This window comes from Cucumis melo, chromosome 1 (genome assembly GCF_025177605.1).
Source record: "Cucumis melo cultivar AY chromosome 1, USDA_Cmelo_AY_1.0, whole genome shotgun sequence".
Lineage (NCBI taxonomy): Eukaryota > Viridiplantae > Streptophyta > Magnoliopsida > Cucurbitales > Cucurbitaceae > Cucumis > Cucumis melo.
This window is the reverse complement of record NC_066857.1, coordinates 33,389,678-33,409,275: the sequence shown is the minus strand read 5'-3', so window position 1 is coordinate 33,409,275 and position 19,598 is coordinate 33,389,678. Positions and strand designations below refer to the sequence as shown.

The 19,598-nt window shown below is 29.8% G+C and overlaps 2 protein-coding genes across 2 annotated transcripts; both read left to right on the top strand.

Annotated features, from left to right (window-relative positions):
* The first annotated feature begins 5,093 nt into the window (after positions 1-5,093).
* LOC103492763 (uncharacterized) lies at positions 5,094-6,480 on the top strand. The gene is made up of 2 exons (XM_008453267.3): positions 5,094-5,583; positions 5,802-6,480. Exons 1-2 carry the CDS (start codon positions 5,380-5,382, stop codon positions 6,183-6,185), a joined length of 588 nt encoding a protein of 195 aa, XP_008451489.1. The 5' UTR covers positions 5,094-5,379; the 3' UTR covers positions 6,186-6,480.
* Positions 6,481-12,072: 5,592 nt separating this feature from the next.
* On the top strand, positions 12,073-17,638 carry LOC103492764 (probable beta-D-xylosidase 2). Its single transcript, XM_008453268.3, has 6 exons — positions 12,073-12,546; positions 13,743-14,021; positions 14,107-14,276; positions 14,409-14,857; positions 15,994-16,407; positions 16,685-17,638. The coding sequence occupies exons 1-6, from the start codon at positions 12,142-12,144 to the stop codon at positions 17,287-17,289; spliced, it is 2,322 nt and encodes a 773-aa protein (XP_008451490.1). The 5' UTR covers positions 12,073-12,141; the 3' UTR covers positions 17,290-17,638.
* Positions 17,639-19,598: the final 1,960 nt, after the last annotated feature.

Below are 19,598 nucleotides of genomic sequence, written 5' to 3'. Positions count from 1 at the left end.
ATCAATAAGAAAATATAAAAATGTATGGTTAGAACATAAAATTATTTACAAGCTTGATTTCAAAATTGAGATGATTTCCCATGTTATTATGGAGTCAAAAGTGGGTTTAGAAGTTGATAAGTGTAAAAACTTCCTCCAACCTACACCAAAATCCACAAGTTTTGAACCCATTTGGTCAAAACTATCGAATTTCTAAACATATTCAACACCAAAAACGTTTTCTTCTCAATGGAAACAAAGAAGACCATAAACAAGGACTATTGACAGACATCATAATAATATATGATAATAATAATAAAATCAAAAGGCAGTTCTCAGAACATCAAACGTGTTGATTGAAAGGTCAAATATATATTATAATTGGTGAAGTTTTGGAAATGGAAGTCAACATCATCTTCATCATCATCATCATCAAATGGGCCAACTCACTCTCAAGTTTCTTTTCCAAAAACAAAAGATGAAAAAGGTTTGGGTCAGCTCCACTTTCTGTTTCTGTGGCCACAAGGATCCAACAAAGATGACGACTTTATATACACCACAACTAAGTATTACACTTATATTGCAAATTAGTCCCTTTGATTTGAAGGTAGTGTTTGGGGGCGGTTAGCTAATTTCTGAAGTCCGGAGTTAGTATGTTGTTACTTTGAAAGTTTTGAGTTGTTTGGCGTTGTTTTGGGATCGATAATAGGATTGAATTGTAATATAATTTAACCCAAGGTTTTATTTGGATTGAATGTTTGATTTGTAATACCGAACTTATTCTATTCCTATGGTTTTCAGACCTTACTCTTCGGATCCTATTTTCGTTTCGTCCTCGATTTCACTCATTTCAATACATTCAGATTCTTAATAATCGTGGTTACATTCTAGTTTTCCAAACAATTCTTTTAGACTAGGAGTGAGTTGCGAAGGTTTTTTCAATACACATGCAAAAGAGTAAAAAAGGAGAAGATATAATTTCTCGATAGATGTAAAAATTTTAATAGTAAATTATATTATTAGAATCGATAGAGTTAATTTATTTAAAATTTATGAAGTCAGTGAATGAAAGGATAAAATTAAAATTTAGTTTCTATGATTTGATGAAACCTCGTATTCCGTAGGTCAAACACTCTTTCGTAGTTAAAACCATCCGAATTAAGTTTTATTTAGAAATTGGAACTAAATTTTAATTTTTTTTGGAAACCAAGCAATAGGATTTAAATTAAGAAAAGAAAAAAGAAAAAACAAAAAGTAAAATCCTTCACTTTCCATTCTCAACCCTTTTAAAGACCTCTTCTTTACACTCATTTTACAGTACTCCGCCGCGTTTCTTACACTTATTCTCTCTCTCTCTTTCTCTCTAAAACTATATATTCAGATTTCAGAACTTCATTCTTTCATCAATTGATCCAAAAACCAATTAATTCTCTCTTAAATCTCTCTCTCATCTCTCTCTTTACTTAACAACCCAAATCCTAAAATTTCTCTAAACCATTCAAATGGGGTGTTTTTCTGCTTGTTTCTCTTCCAAATCAACAAACACAGCAAAGCTTCTAGACATTGATGGAGGTCTCATCGGAAAAGTAAAGCTTCCGGTGAAAGCAGCGGAGCTCATGCTGGAGAGCCCTGGCCATGTTATCTCTCCGGTGGATGTGCTCCGGCGAACTCGTCGGATTTCGGCCTTGAAAGCCGATGATGAGCTTGTGGGTGGGAAGATATATGTGGTGGTGGCTGTGGGAAGAATTGGGTCTAAGGTTTCAATGGCGGAATTGGAGAATTTTGATTTGACTTGCAAAAATAGAGTGAAGAAGAATGGTTCGAAGGTGCAGCCGGCGGTGGCAACGGCGGCGATGGTGGCGGTGGAGGAGGAGGAGATTGGAGGTGGAGTTTGTGGTTCTGATCAGTTGAATTGTGTTCGTGGAAATTATAAGCGGTGGAATCCTAATTTGGAATCCATTTATGAGGACTTTTCATTATCTTTTAGAGAGAAACATTAGAAGAGATTTAGGGGTTTGATTGATTATATATAGAACACAGAGTGTAGACTAATTTGTATCATAAAATTTATGGTAAATTATACTTCTCATTCTCGAAATGCTATACATTATCTTTGGAAACTGACCATTGATTTACCTTTTGTAAGATTCAAATTGAATTCTAATCATTTTCAAATTATGGTTGAGGATGCAACTTTAAGTTTCACCACATTAGTCTAACTAAGAAATGCTTATGAATATATAAATAAGAACAATCATCCTTATTGTTTTAAAGTCTTTTCTAATAACATCAAAAGCGAAATTGTGATAATATACTCAAACTGAACAATATTATACCATCGTAGAAATATTTGGACGATTTAGTATTGTAACATCAACGAATCCTTAATATGTAAAAAGAAAGTCATTAAATCAAAGATTCTCAATCTCATGAGTCAATTCAAGTAGCTTAGTGCTTTGAGATATATAAAAGTAATGGACAATCAATTTTTTCTTTTTTGAAAAAGATATAGTATAATGTTAAAAAACGAAAAATATAGTTAAAATTTGTTCTAGGACTGGTGATACAGATCGCAGCACTAATAAAAGTCTATTAGTAAAATAGAAGTCTATTAGCAATCGAGTTTATCATCTTGCTATGCTTACAATTATTTAAAAATTGTTTCTAAAAATGATATCCTATATAATTATTCTCGCAACGAAAATTTTATAAATTTAGAATGAATACAAGCAAAGTTCATCACTAGTAAAGTTTACAATTAGTACTAGAATAATTGACACTCTTGAGATATACGAGAAATTGTTTGGTTGATATATTAGAGAAAAGGAAAACTTTAAGGAATTTGGGGTAGAGCTCTCATTTGTTATAAATAAGGGTTATGCCAACTAATAAATAATTTAGAAGAAACAAAATGGGTAATTACTTATTAAAATGATCTTAGTTCAACATGAACTATACATAAAATATTTAATCTCATTGTCATAGCACTAAAAAAAAAGTAATGACAACTATTTTATACATAAAAGACTTAACAATGAAGTAGTGGAAGTGAGGTGGAGACTATTATTATTATTATTTGAAAATAGTGAGTGGAGAAGGATGGTGGGTGAGGTTGGAGAAGAATGATAGAATTGATAGGGATTGTGTACTAAAATTTGCAAACTTATTATGCTTTTAGTGAATGATAAAGCATTAAAATAATAAACATGATAGAAGCCAAGTTTGTTAGAAAATACCAAAGACGTATGGTATAGTCTATTGATATGATGACTAAGGATGGGTTGTCTTATGTTCATCACATTATTGATATCTAAGTATTTAGAGTGTTTATGTATATACAATGTAAAAAGCTTGTATACAATATGATATATATATATATATATATATATATATATATATATATATATATATATATATATATATATATATTGTCATTTCTTTGTAGCATTTATAAGAAAAAGTAATATATGTCTTTTAGATGTAGTCTCTCGAGGAAAGTAATTAAGAAAGGTCTAGTCATAGGTTTAATATAAACTAATTAAAGTTAAAAGAATATTACTTTACAACGTAAAATATGTAAATTTGTTTTTGAAAATAAGATGAGTTGTTCTCTTTGGTGTTGTTGCAATCTTTAATTCACTTAAAGGGAATGCTTTTATATGATATTCATTATAGAATTAAAAATACAATAAATAAGTCAAATAATAAACTAATCAATTTATAATTTCGAATAATTTGGTAATAACATTTGTAAATGTTATATTTGAAGTCAATTGTAATATAGTTCAACCATCAAAATAGGAATGCATTTTTTTTCATCAAAAATTTGAAATTTGAGCTATAAATTTTAATGCTACATACTAAAGAAAAATTAGTAAAAAACTTTGGAATAAATTAAGAAACAATTAATTTAAATAGATAATTAATTAATTTAGATTGATTGGGTCTATGACTACAAGAATGAATGTATGGGCTGAAGCCCAATAAAAGGCATGGGTTGCTTAACAAACCCAACAACTGTAACGTTCAAGAACAACTAACCATTGGTCACCACGTCGAAGATTTGAAGTTCTGATCTTTTAATTGATCGAAATATATAAATTAATAGGGTAATTATAATAGGTAGCAATTTTTAGAATAATTATTAAGTATATAGCAATATTTTAAAAAAATTGCAAATATAGCAAAATTTATCGGTGATAGGCTTCTATCGTTGATAGATTCTTATGGTTTATCAGTGATAAACCAACATTTACTACACTGATAGACTCCTATCATTGGTAGATTTTGACAGATTTTGCTATATTTGCAATTTTTTTAAAATGTTGTTATATACTTAATTATTTTGAATATAATTGTTACATTTGCAACTATCCCATTATTATCTCTTTTTTACTATTTTTTAATTGATCTAATCTTAGGGTTTATTTATTTTTCGGTTTATTGCCAACGACCATGAGAAATGAATCCAACCACACAAACTTCAAGTTCGAAGTATATATTTTATGACACTTCAACGACACTTATTTTGGATCGAATTTTTGTTTAGGTATATGGTATTCTACAAAGAAATCTCCTATTTTTTTTTTTAAAAAATATAAGTAAGTATATTTAAACTATTTATACATTTGCGATGAAGTTATTATTTGTATCACCTTAGTAGTTCAAATAATAACGTTAAAACATTTGTATTTTATTAACGATATAATAGAAAAACGTTGTAGATTATGAATAATTTACTCCAAATAATCTTCATTAAAAAAGAAGGAAAATATCTTCTTGTCCCACCTTATCCAATCTTGCTTGCTCAAAGGGATTCAAATGTTCGATTTTTTATTCTATATTTAAACGATTCATAACTATGTTTACGTTGACAATCTTTGATCACTATAATTTAATAATCAATATTTTATAAACAATGGAAATCGGATACTAAAACGAACTAGGTAAACTAACTCATATAATTAATTTACATAGAAAGGGTGATGATTTAATTAGTTGATTGGTTAAAGTTAAAAAAGAAAAGAAAAGAAAATGATTTAGTTAATAGAGTTATTGTAATCGTTGAACCATTTTCTTGACTTTTTAGTTAAAATTTCCACCAAATCCCTTTGTTGTTGACCAGATCTCAAGAAACCCAACAATGATCCTTCATCATCATCATCATCATCATTCCTTCATTCCCTTATTTCTCTTCAACAAAACAAACTTGCTTTAAACTCAAACCTCAACCACTCAACAATCATCTAATTTTTCACCACCGTCGTCGTGGCCATTACACAAAATAAGCCCTGAATTCCCCATTAATGGAGCTGTTCAACAAACTCTAACATTCCCTAGCTGATCTCTTCTTATAACTCCTTCCTCTCCTTAATTCTCACCTCGTCTTCCTTCCTTCTGATGGGAAACGTCACCTCCGTCGTCTCCGGTGTCGGGAAAGTTGTTCTCTCCAACGGTTCCATTCAAGAATTCAATGAGCCGTTCACAGTGGCTGAGTTGATGCTTGAACATCCACGTCAAGTTGTCGTCGAGATTTCCAAAAGTACCGTCGTAGGAAAACGACCGACTCCATTGCCAGCGGATGAAAAACTCAACTCGAACAAGGTCTGTTAATTAACTCATTACTTTCTTTTAACTTTATTTATTAGTCAATTAGTTAGTCAAAACAGTGTGCTTAATATTAAATTGGCATATGACAATTGCTTTCTTAATATTAGGAGGTTTCTTAATCTTATTTTAATTTTTGATTAGGAATTAGAATTATTATATTAACTAAAGTGGATAATTCATCATTTATGGTTCATCATAATATTATCAACAAGGTCTATATGATGCTACCCATAAGAGGAGGCAAGCCAGCATCACTGTCGTCGGAAGACATCCGTCGTGTTCTTCTATGTGCGAACTCAGCCTTACGGTCTCGCTCTCTCCTCCTTTCATCTTCTAAGGTTCTCCCTTGGTTTGCAAGGGCATGCACGGCAACCACGACGGTGACAACAACGACAACGAGAGAGTACCGAGCGGAGATTAAAAAGGAATTAGATGTTGTGAAGATGGAAGGAGAGGAAGTTGGATGGGAAACGGCGGAGGGGAGGCCGGAGTATTTGAGCAGACAGTTATCGGGCAGAGGTTGGAAGCCAAGTTTGGATACAATTAAGGAGAAGAAAATTGAGAAGAAACTTTCTCATTGGTTGTTCAACTTTTGATAAGGTTTTTGGGAAGGCATTATGTCACATATTGTGCATTATTATTATTAAGGTGGTTTCTATATGATGAATATATTTGAAAAGAGAAATAGAGTTGATATTAATGTTACATAGGTGTTTTTTTTAATGTTGATATTATATTGTTGGTAGTGTGTATGGGGTTGGAGAACTAAATCTTTGACTTTGAAGTGTTGATAGTACAATGGTTGTATCAATTGAGTATTGCTCACTTGACGTGTTTATATTGTTTGTGAGAAGGATTGATCGATATAAAAAAAATTAAACTTGAACAAAACGATACATAATGTGTGAAGTATGACACGGTTGGAAGTGTTTGGTGTAACCTATAGGTTTAGTAATTAGTAGAATTTAATTTGAGGAAAAATATCGATTCATATACGAGCAAACTAATTATATCAGTTTAAACTTTAAAATTTTTTAGAGTAAAACAATTTATACTATCTTTCAAAGTTTGGACAAATATCAGGTGATATTTATATATATAATAGTATCAATTTAAACTCTATTTAATTTTATCCTTTATTATTTACAATTTCTTGTAAATTCATCTAAACATCAATTTTCACATATTTAGACATTTTCAAAATATCCGGTTTTACAAGATAAACAGTAAGAGTCAATGTACAATATTGATGATTTTTTAAAAAATCTGATTGGAAAAGTTTAAATACATTAATTTATGAAAATTTATAGGTTAGAGTCGATGTCTAGCTAGAGCTCTCCGAACAAAAGCAAACATGATTATAACTTGTTATTTTAGATGAGGATGGTTATGTTGTACGTGGACAAAAGTCATTGCCTTGAAAGCAAGAGCGACACGATATAAATGTTACTGACGTGTACTAGTCCAAGAAAAGGATCAAAATCATTCAAAAAACTAACTAAAAATCAGTATGTGCGATCAGAAAGCAGATGGAGGAAAAGCATTTTTTCTGTGTTTTAAGTAGAGGTGCATATACCTTTTAAAGAAGGAGGTAGGGAAAAAACGTTTTTAGATTTGGAATTAATTCCAACGTTTTTCTCAGTTCAATCTCGGGCGAAATCGACACCGAAATTTTTCTAGAATATTAAAATTTTCCAATTTATCAATTGTTTTGGTTGTTTTTTTTTGTTTTTCCGGTGCATCTCAATAGACATTAAAACGAAATTCTACCATTTTTCAAATCTTCTGGAATCTTATTTAACTTTTTCTGTCTTTTCAAAAAAAATATTCAAAGCTTCCCAAATCTTAACTAATTTTTTAAAATCTTTTCAAAGCTTCCCAAAAATTATTCAAAGCTTCCCAAATCCAATCTATGTATCTCAGTTTATCTTGGGCAAAATTGTACTGAAAGCCTAAAAAGTTGATAAACCATGCTCATTTTATCCCAAAATTATCCCGAGTTTTTAGTTTCTTTCCTTTCGGATTGGATCTCCAATTTTAACTAATTGATTACATAGATTATTAGCCTATTATCATGTTACAAAAAATATGAAATTTTGTGTATAAGACCTTATTTTAATTAATCTTCTTTTCAACAATTTTGGAGTGATAGAAAATTTGGTGTAGTGTTTGATATGACTAGTTTGAATTCTTTTTGCTATCATTTTGGAGATCTTCTATCTCTTCGAAATCTTCCTTGATTTCATCTTGTCTTGATGATTTCCCATCATATATTAGTAAGTTTACGGTGGTTAAGTTGAATTTATGGCAAAATTTAAGAATATAAGTTGAGATGATTGTTGATAATCGACTTGTTTGATAGACACACATTAAACATTCCATTAAATAGCTAACACAAATATAATATAGATTAGTTTAAATCCTCATTTCTTCAATGTTGTTCTTCCTAGTTCTCCCAAGGAACAAAAGCTTGTAACCAAAATTATTAAGAGAATTTTAATATTACCGGCATCTGCAAAACAAAAATTAAACACGTAACAAAGCACAATCAGTGACCTATGTTCTAAAACTCAAAAAAATCCCGGTGCCATCTCGGTCGAGAACAACGCAATCTCAGTGTCAATCTCAGTCGAGATGTGGATCGAGAAATTACGTTGAAAGAGTTTTTTAAAACTTGTGGCTCGATGTCGAGATCAGTTGAAATTGATATGGAAAAAAAAAAACAAAATTACGAGTTTATTTGTCAAAATTTCCAAGATAACTTCTACCTCTTTTCTCTGAACTTTAGGTTTACTAAATTATTTTTAGATTTGATTGTTGTAAAGAGCTTTAATTTGAATCACTACAAAATTGAGTTATTTATAAACAAAAACATTTAAGAAAGCAATTCAATTTAATTAACCCACACCAAAGGCCTTAATACTAATACTAATAATCAAAACTTACTAATTAAGAGCATGGTTTGTTTTCTTCTTTTTCTCATTATTTTAAATTAAAGGTTAGTTCTCTCCACCACACTTTTGGAACTAATCACCAACTAATGAAATCATGAGGCTGTTAGGAGAAAAATAATGCTTCAAATCTTTCTCCAAATTTATGACCTAAATTTTAATAAACTCTTAACTTCCAAAAGACTTTTTACACAAAATATTTTCTATATATATATATATATATATAGATAATGATGAGAAAGGCTTTTCTTAACTACTTAATTAGTTATTCCAAAAAGAAAAAGGAAAAGAAAAAAAAACACTTTTGTTTGTTCTTAATTATTGTCATTTATTTTTGTACTAATATATATCTAACAAAAGTTGTTTTATTACACATTGCTACACATGTGGAGTTGTAATTAACCAACTATTTGCACACTCAAAGATGACCTATTAACAAGAAAGTCACATACCATATTATTAATGACTTCTTCATTCTCACTTCACATTGTTAATTATTATTATACATTCATTTAATATCTAAAATTACTTTTTCTTCCCTATGAACATATTTACCTAAAAAGGATACACAAGAAGTAACTTCTAAATCTTATTTCTACTTAATTATTTTTATCTTATTAATTCATAATACACTAATATGTGATTTTTTAAATAAAACAACGTTCACTTGAGCATAAACGAATGCGTTGTCAAAACATCTATAGATTGATTTATTCTTCCAAATTAGATTGATGTGCAATATTTATTATTATATTTTTAAGTTATTTAACCTAAAATTTAAAATGGTGAGAATTCAAAAGAGTGGTATTTTTTTTTTATTTTAATAAAATAGGGTTTAATGGTGGTAGGTTAAAAAAAATCACTTTATTTGGAAAGTAATCTTTAAAAACAAATTAAAAATAGCAGAAAGGTGTAAGTTTGATCTGAAAAAGGCCAATGAAGAAAGCAGGAAGCACACACCTCAAGAAGCTAATGAAAAAAATGGAAGGAGACAAAATCATATCATATGCCCTTATGCAATTGCTTATGGGCACCCTTTATTAATATGTACACTTTCTAACAAGAATATTCTACACTACTCCCACTATTATACAAAAATATTAATTCTTATGTAATACTAAAGGAAGGAAGCTACTGATTTTTGTTAAGTATTTAAAAGATCAAATGGTTATGTAATTTTGTTCATTTATTTGGGTGTGATTTGATGGGGAGGAGAAAGAAAAGGAAATGTCCCATTGCATGTGATCAAAATATTGGTTGTAATGTTTTTGCATTATTGTTATTTCTTTTCAACAGCTTTGCAGCATGGGCTTCCATTGTCTCTTCTCTTGCATTACAAGTCAAGTTAATCCATAATAATATCTTCCAAAGGAAATTTCACATATTGTTTGATCTAAAATCTAACTTCTAGTTTTAAAAATTTATCAAATTAATTGTATTTTTATTGGTTTAAGCTATATAACAAGTAGTATGGTCGATCTAGAAATGCATAGGTATCGAGTTAGTTTTAATAAATATATGTCAAATAGTGAAGAGAAAATTTTCTCCCTTTAGATACAATTTTGAATTTAAATAGTCTAACAAACCATACCAAACAACTTAATAAAAACATAGATCTCATAATTATGTTTTAGCGAAAAAGTTATCCTTTTAGAGGATTTTGATTCACATATACTAAACTTTGTTAATTTAATAGTCTATATAGATTAGTAATTGGAATTATAGTACTTTTAAAACCAATTATTTTATATATAACAACACTATAAATAATTAACATAATCTATATAAAATAAATAAATATGTGATATAATCCTTCGAGAACAAATAGCACTTCTAATATCGATAAATTTTATTAATGTGATAAACTAACTTTATTAGTGAAGCATCCAATAGCTAAATCTACCGTATTTATAATATTTTGTATACTATACTAATATTTTAGATTTGATTATATATTTGTAATTATTCTAATTGTATTGCTTAATTAACAGTCATACATTATAAACCACCCAACCACATACAATAACTTACTGTTGTGCATGACCCAACAAATTAGGAAAGAGAAATGAAATCAGACATACAAATTTAAACTTAAATAACTTTAGGTTTTATTTTTGGGAGTATTAGTAGTAATTGAAACTTCAAATCTTTTATATAAAAGAGTATATACAATGTTTTAACCCATTGATGTGTATATATGTATATTGGTATAATGAGAATAGGTTAAATTATGATTTAGGGTTTAATTTATATTTTGAATCAGGAAGAGGTATAGTTTTAAAATTTTTAATTTATTTTCTTATTATTTAGTTAAACTCCCTAATTACCTTTTTCCGGTGCCAAATAAAGAGGTAATAGGGAGGTATGATTTGTATTTTGTTGAGTTAGTTGATGAGTGCAATCCGAGGGAAAATGCTTTTAAAATCTAAAAAAAACAAAACTTGTTTTATAACTATTTTTTAAAAGTTTTGTTACTTCTTTTCCTCATTTGACAAAATATTTACACTTTATGAAAAAATGAAGTATAATAAATTTTGTCTTTTAGTGGTTTTGTTCTATAAAATGTAAATAATTTGTTAAATTTTTTAATTTTGGATAAAATAATGTAATTTTTTAAAAAAAGATGGAAGTAAAGTTTAGTACTCACAAGAAAAAAAAAAAACTATTATTAAATGAGATCTTATGCCTTTATTTGGTAACGATTTGTTTTTGTTTTCGTTTTTAATAAATAAAAATTTATGGAAAGCAAAAACCATTGGTGTTTGATAACTAAATTTAAAAACAAAAGTTTCATTTTTCATTTTTCAGTTTTTTTAATAATTTAAAAACAAAATTCTTATTTTAAAAATAAAAAATCAAAAAAATCATATGGTAGTTACAAATACAATAATTTTATAAATAATAATAAAGCATATATCAATATTAAAAAAAAAGTACAAATATAACAAATTAAAGTATTATTGATTGTATTGGTCTATTATTAATAGACCAATATTTTCAACATGATGATAGACTTTTACCATCGATAAATTTTCATAAATTTTGTTATATTTTACAATTTTTAAAAAATGATATACATATAAATATTTTGAATATAATTTTCCTATATTTACAATTATGTCAAAATAAAAAAATCAAAATAAATTAATTAACAAACGGATATATAGTTTTCAGATTTTAGTTTCTGAACCAAACATGTACAAGTGTTGTGTTTGCTTTAGAGCGGGCGTTACCAAATTGGTAACTATATCTAAGTTTTGGTAGATCAAATCAAATTAAATAAATAATAAGAACTAAACTAATAATTATAAGATAATTTATCTTTTTCAAACTTTTATGAGTTTGGTGTGTGTTTTCACTTTTCTGTACTTCAAAAAAAAAAATAAATAAATAAAGAAAAATCCCACCACCAACTTTCAATTGGTTGAAAGAAAAAAATCTCACCCTAAAAAAATATGCCTTTTCTTTTTACTTTTTTTTATCCTTTATTAAAAAAGAAAAATACCCTTCTTTTCAAATTTCTTCTAATTTGTCTAACATATATTATATATATGGTTTGGCCATTACAGCCACTTTTTCACAACCAATCTCTAATCCAAACATGGCTACTTCCGCCCACCGGATAATCATTCCAATGCTCATCATTCTCTTAGCAACATTCCGGCGCGGTGGTGGGGCTCGGGAGCCATTTGCTTGCGACCCAAAAGACACGGCGGTGAGTAGATACCCCTTCTGCAGGGTGGCGGTACCGATTCCGGAGAGGGTAAAGGATTTGATAGGACGGCTGACATTGCAAGAGAAGGTACGGCTGCTGGTGAACAATGCGGCGGCGGTGCCTCGGCTTGGGATTAAAGGGTATGAGTGGTGGTCGGAGGCCCTTCACGGCGTCTCAAATGTCGGCCCCGGTACTAAGTTCGGCGGTGAGTTTCCCGGCGCCACCAGTTTCCCTCAAGTCATTACCACCGTTGCTTCTTTCAATGTGTCCCTTTGGGAAGCTATTGGACGGGTAATTCCTTGTTTTCTCTATCTCTATGATTTTAATTTTTTTTTAATAAACAATAAAAAAATTATTTTCAAATTTTATTTTAGTCCCTCCAATTTTATAATATAGTTGGATCTAGGTGGATGATTCAGCTTTTATATTTTACTATATGGTTAAAAATTATGTACATATATATGTATTTAGTTTTGAAATGGAACAAAAGCATATATTTGGAATCTTGTTATTATATATGTCAATCAATAGTCATTTAGCTACAAGTCACATACATAATCTTGTTATATATGTCATAAAAGTAAAATAAAGTGGTTGATGTGATATTATCAATAATGACTGACGGGTAAGTTATTAAAAACATATTAAAGAGTGTGAAAGAAAATGAATTATATTCAATAATGTTAAACAGTCAAATGAATCATTTTAACCTTAAAAATTATGAAGTTGATGGAAGGAAAAGTCAACTTAGTTAAACGAATAAAATTTTTAAATTATGTTAAAAGGTTTTATACCTTATGAAGAAAGATAAAAGTTGGATTGAAATCCTTTTCACCTTAATTAGCACTTTAAAAGCTGCTTTTGTAATACAAATTAAATGCCATTTCCTTTTTCAGAAGTGAGTGTATTTCCAACTTTATACCTTCCTTCAAAGCCAATTTATCCAATTAATTATTTTCTAATTTCTTTAAAAAATTTCATATAATTTAAGTGAGTGTATTTATTAATTTATTTCTCAAGATTTTAATGAGGGCTTTCATGTTTTTTTTTTTCAGTTTAGTACATAAATTTTTTTAAAAAAATCCTTAAATACAACTTATTTTCAATTTTGACTTTCATAATTTTTTTTTTTTAAGAAAAGGAAAAACACATGGGTGAGGTTTAACTTGATATGAAATTTAAAACTTTTTCAAAATTAAGCCTTCAAATTATATACATGGCCAAGAATGAAAATTTTAAGATGTATTGAAATAAAAACTATGCTTAACCTAAAAACTGCATTAAAAATTTTATAATTCATAGGCTTTTCTAAGGTTTTTTCAAAAATAGAAAAACTTGACAAACTATCTACATTCAATAGGACAAAATCACTCAAAACAAAATTTATTGCACTTAATTCTTTATGAAGTGTAAATATTTTATCAAATGTTCTACTTTTGATAATTTATTTTTTTCTTTTTAACACCAACGTTATGGTCATTGCATAGGTTGTGTCAGATGAAGCAAGGGCGATGTACAACGGTGGTGCAGCTGGATTGACATATTGGAGCCCAAATGTAAACATATTTCGAGATCCACGATGGGGTCGAGGTCAAGAAACTCCCGGGGAAGATCCAATGGTCGCTGGCGAGTATGCTGCTAGCTATGTCAAAGGCCTCCAAGGCAACGACGATGACCGCCTCAAAGTTGCCGCTTGTTGCAAACACTTTACAGCGTACGATCTTGAGAACTGGAATGGTACGGATCGCTTTCATTTCAACGCCAAGGTAAAGTGTAATTGTATAAGTGAGTCTCATATAGATGAACTATCAAATTCAAAGTAGTATAATCTTTCTTAATGTATTGGTATAGGTGACAAGACAAGATATTGTGGACACATTTGAAGTGCCTTTTAGGAAATGTGTGAGAGAAGGAAAAGTGGCAAGTGTTATGTGCTCATATAATCAAGTCAACGGTGTCCCCACTTGCGCTGACCCTAATTTGCTTAAGGGAACTATACGCAACCAATGGGGCCTCAATGGGTGAGTTTGAGTTTCTATTTTGGTCAATAATATTATTCTTCTTTCATTTTACATTTTGGTCAATAATATCACTAACTATGAAGTTTGAAATTGAAATATATGAATCCTCCACTAAATTTATGGATTTTACAGCTACATTGTATCAGATTGTGACTCTGTTGGAGTATTCTATGACAATCAACACTATACATCTACAGCGGAGGAGGCGGCGGCAGAAGCTATTAAAGCTGGCCTAGATTTAGATTGTGGACCATTTCTAGCAGTCCATACAGAAGACGCGGTCAAAAAAGGATTATTAACTATAACTCACGTCAATAATGCTCTCACCAACACAATTACTGTTCAAATGAGACTTGGGATGTTCGACGGAGTGTCGTCGTCTCACCCGTACGGTAAATTAGGCCCTAAGCACGTATGTTCTCCATCCAATCAACAACTCGCACTCGATGCCGCCCGCCAAGGCATTGTTTTGCTCAAGAATCGTCACTTTGCTTTGCCGTTATCCGCCGATCACCATCGTACTGTTGCTGTTATTGGGCCAAACTCCGATGTCAATGTTACCATGATCGGCAATTATGCTGGTAAGTTACGAGTGGATCTAAACCATTGGATGTTATTTTATTTTGATGGATTGAATATATGTTTAAAATATTTTATAACCTGCTTGTTGTTTTTTTTTTTTTCAATTTTTATTATTCTTTCGATGTGTTTAAGTCCAACCTAAACTTTTAAATTTGTCATTATAATTTTTTTATATAACCTATATTTTTGTAAATTGAATACCTGACCTGATTTGTTTTGGAAAATAATTTCAATTTTAACTCTATGTTTTTTAAACATTCAATTTGGTTGGTAAAAGTTATAAAAAATTTAATTTCATATTTTATGATTTTAGCTTGGTCTCGATTTTATTTATTTATGATGGTTTCTAACTTAGTTTTGGATTTTAAAATATGATTTAATAAAAAAAATTAAAACATCTAATTTTAAAATTGATAATATTTGTCAATTTTCTTTTACCAAACCATTTCTATCTAGGAAATTGAAATGGGGTTAAGTTCATCGAATTAAGGTTTATGACTAAGTAAAAATAAATAAATGAAGTCTTTTTCTAGTGCCTACACAAAATTAATATTTATGCTAAATCTTAGTTTTGTGCTCGATAAGGCTTTAAAAAATTTGAGTTTGATTTCAGACTAATTTCTAAATTTCAAAACGTTGCCTTTTAATTTTTAAATTTTAAGCTTTATTTCAATTTAGCCTCTAAATTTCCAGATGTGTTTTTTACTAATAGTCACTCTTAATTTTAACGTTTTGTCTATCAATTAATTTTCATTAATTATGAAAAGAAATTTAAAATTAATTTTAATAATAATGAAAAACATAATAACATTCTTTTACATTAATTAATACTCGTTAACCCTAAAGTGTGAAGATGAGTATTGAGTAAAATTACAAAATTAGTAATTTAAATCTTCGAATTTAGTTTTAAATTGAAATAACAGTCGAATATCAAAATTAAAATAGTAACGTTTAGGTAGCATCTAAATCAAACTCTAATAAAATCAAATTCAAAACGCTAATAGAAAATAGAAATTAAATTCAAAATCGATGTTTATTATTTATTTAATTTTAGAATTATTGTATCTTTTTATTCCAAAAATACCCCTTTCGTCAAAACTAGCCTCAAACACATTGTTCATCTGTTGACGTTTAGGTGTAGCCTGTGGCTATGTAACACCACTGGAAGGAATCAAGAGGTACACGACGGTGGTCCACCGGAAAGGCTGCGATAACGTGGCATGTGAAACAGAGTATTCCTTTACGGACGCCATGGCTGCCGCGAGCACCGCGGATGCGACGGTTCTGGTGATGGGGCTAGACCAGTCGGTAGAGGCAGAGACGAAAGACAGAGACGGACTTTTACTACCGGGACGGCAACAAGAACTTGTTTTAAAAGTTGCTGCCGCTTCACGAGGGCCGACGGTGGTGATTTTAATGTCCGGTGGACCCATTGATGTCTCTTTTGCTAAGAATGATCCTCGAATTTCTGCCATTTTGTGGGTTGGGTACCCTGGCCAAGCCGGTGGAGCCGCCATTGCTGATGTTCTGTTTGGAACAACCAACCCAGGTATAGTATAAGATGAACAAATTATGTGCTAAAATATATTGATTAAATTTAACTTCATTTGATTTGGAAGAAAATCACATTACTTTCTATTTACTACTTTTTCAATGGATCAAATACTTTTTCATTTGATTAGTGTAATAAGAGGAGTATGTATGTGTGTGTTTTGTTTTTAATTTGTGATTTTTTTTTTACGATGTGATCTTGAATATGTTCTAGTTTGAGAATTAGTATTATGTTATTTAAGGTAATTTTCATTATTTGTTTTGTTATTTTTCAGGTGGAAAGTTGCCGATGACATGGTACCCGCAATCTTACCTCTCGAACTTACCAATGACAAACATGGCAATGAGATCAAATTCATCGTATCCTGGACGAACCTATCGTTTCTATTCTGGTCCGGTGGTATATGAATTTGGTCATGGTTTGAGTTACACTAATTTCATCCATACAATTGTCAAAGCTCCTACCATTGTCTCTGTTTCACTTTCTGGTCATCGTCAAACTCACTCTGCTTCTACCTTGTCTGGCAAAGCCATTCGAGTCACTCATGCTAAATGTCAAAAGCTCTCTCTTGTTATACACGTTGATGTGGAAAACAAAGGAGACAGAGACGGCTTCCACACCATGCTCGTGTTTTCCACCCCACCTGCTAATGGCGCCACATGGGTACCACGCAAGCAATTAGTGGCATTTGAGAAGTTGCATCTTTCTTCCAAGGAAAAACGACGCTTGCAAGTTCACGTTCATATTTGTAAGTATTTGAGCGTTGTGGATAAGTTAGGGGTGAGGAGAATTCCACTAGGAGATCACGTTATTCATATTGGCGATGTCAAGCATACAATATCGCTTCAAGCTACGACATTGGGAGTGATCAAGACATAGGAAACGAGAACGAGAAATCATATTGAGACACTAAAACAACGTGGGTAATGATTCTATACTAGAAAAAGAATTTGGTGAGCAATTTTTTCTCAAATAGGGGTTGTTGTGTGGAGTACATAGGGAAGGTGCATTGTAATGAATATTAGAAAAAGATGATGGTAATAAATTGATAATGGGGTTTTAGAGAGGTCTAAAATTTAGGACTAAAGTAAAGATTACTTTACTTTTACCAATGCCAAAGGGCATTTTGGGTGGGAGAAGTTGAAATAAACTTTTTTCTTGTCCTTTCTTCGTCAAAAGGTGTAATCCAATCCATGGATTCAAATATCTATAAAATTATATTACATTATCCATAGTGTATTGAAAAGAGTATCATATTACTACTATTACTTGATATCAATACTCAAAAGAACAAAGATTTTTTATGATTTCAATGCTCTTGATGCATTTAGACACAATGGTTATCCATCTCATTTTTCCTAAACAATACTATAACTATGACAAAAGAGCAATAATTTGAGTTTGCAATTTACCAAAAACTCCTTGAATTTTCTCTAAAGTGATATTAGAAAATTAGCCCAAGGAAATTCCATAGAAGCCCATAACTTATCACAGTTGGTCCACGAGGGCAAGCCATATAATAGAAGGCCCATTAAGAAGCCCATTCACTTGTACCTCTCCAAAGTATCGTTGAGAAATGGGAAAAGTTGCAATTAGATTCAAAATAGTTAAAAGCTCTCTTCTTAAAAAAAATTACAAATAGTAAAATCTGTCAAAATCTATCAATAATAGAAGTTTATGACTGATAAACTATAAAAGTCTATTAGAAGTTCATCACCAATAAATTTTACTATATTTGTATAGCTTAGAATTATTTAAATAAAAGATATAAGGAGGAGAATTAATGCCAAAAAAAATAATTTCTAAATAGTTATTAATTGAAAACAACTTTGGAGTTTATTAATAAAACTAGAAATACTAATATACATCAAAACTATTTGACTTCAACTCAACAATATAACGGTTTTTCTTCTCTAAAAAGTCTGAGGTTTGACTTTGCATCCCTTCGATAATTATTGTACTAGCAAAAAAAAACATCAAAATGATATCTACTTTAATCAATTTTTAAAATGATAATCTAAACGAAACTATTGTCAAGGGATGTCGATGGTTTCTTTTTAATCAAATAGCAAATAGATATAGTAAGTTTTTCAAAACCGTTATTTATAATACCATTTTAATGACATTTTGTAAGTTGATTTATCATATTTTATAATATTTTTATGATATAAAGGAAACACTATAAAAATGTGAAAACACAAATGAAAATATATCGTACTAAAATTGAGACAATTGCAAATATAGCATTTAGACTCAAAGTATTATCATACGTTACAACATTTTTTAAATAACTACAAATATAGTAAAATCTGTCAGAGTCTATTACCGATACACCATATTACAAATATTGGTATATCGCTAATAGATTTTGTTATATTTATAATTTTTTAAAAATGTTGCATTGCACTTTATTATTATTTCTGAAATTGTTATCCATTATAATAATGAATATTTGTAAATATAACAATTAAATTCAAAATAATTAAGTATATAGTAATATTTTTAAAAAATTACAAATATGACAAAATTTGTAAAAATCTATAAATAATAGGTCATGTTACAAATATTGGTCTATCGTGTTATATTTGCCAATTTTTAAAAACTATATACTTAATTATTATTCCTAAAATTGCTATCAATTATAATTACGCTTATAATAACCCGGTGAAATACATCGTTAGCAATATTGGGCTAAGCCCACTAGATTTAACTCAACTATTTTTTTTTTTTTTCTTTTTTCTAGCCAACAACAATTTGATAGAGAATTGAATCATTGACTTTTGAGATGGTAATGGATGTGTTATTCATAACTTATAATTTTCTTTTTCTTCAAACAATATTTACATGTGATACGACGATGAAAAGCAATTCTTGATGAATAGAGTTACCATCCATAAACAGTAGTTATGAACAATGGAAAAGAGAAAAAGACTGTTTTGTAACAGAAAAACATAGACAAAAGAAACTTCAGATTCCATAAACACATACAAAGAAAACCCTAAGAACAGGGAATTGAGAGAGGGAAAAATGGAGTTTTCTTTGATGAAGAAGGGGGAAAAGGGAAATGGGAATGGATGCCAATCCAAAAGTACAGTTATCAATGATAAGAAAAACAGTTTGCCCAAAAGAGAAAGTGTTATCCAAAAATAGGAAAGGACTATTCAATAATTGGCAAATCCCATTGGTGC

Bases quoted from the DNA above. Each gene is read 5' to 3' on its own strand.
- LOC103492763 (XM_008453267.3), top strand. From the start codon at position 5,380: ATGGGAAACGTCACCTCCGTCGTCTCCGGTGTCGGGAAAGTTGTTCTC. The intron at 5,584-5,801 runs GTCTGTTAATTA...ATTATCAACAAG, and splicing joins AAAAACTCAACTCGAACAAG to GTCTATATGATGCTACCCAT.
- LOC103492764 (XM_008453268.3), top strand. From the start codon at position 12,142: ATGGCTACTTCCGCCCACCGGATAATCATTCCAATGCTCATCATTCTC. The intron at 12,547-13,742 runs GTAATTCCTTGT...GTCATTGCATAG, and splicing joins TTTGGGAAGCTATTGGACGG to GTTGTGTCAGATGAAGCAAG. The intron at 14,858-15,993 runs GTAAGTTACGAG...GTTGACGTTTAG, and splicing joins CATGATCGGCAATTATGCTG to GTGTAGCCTGTGGCTATGTA.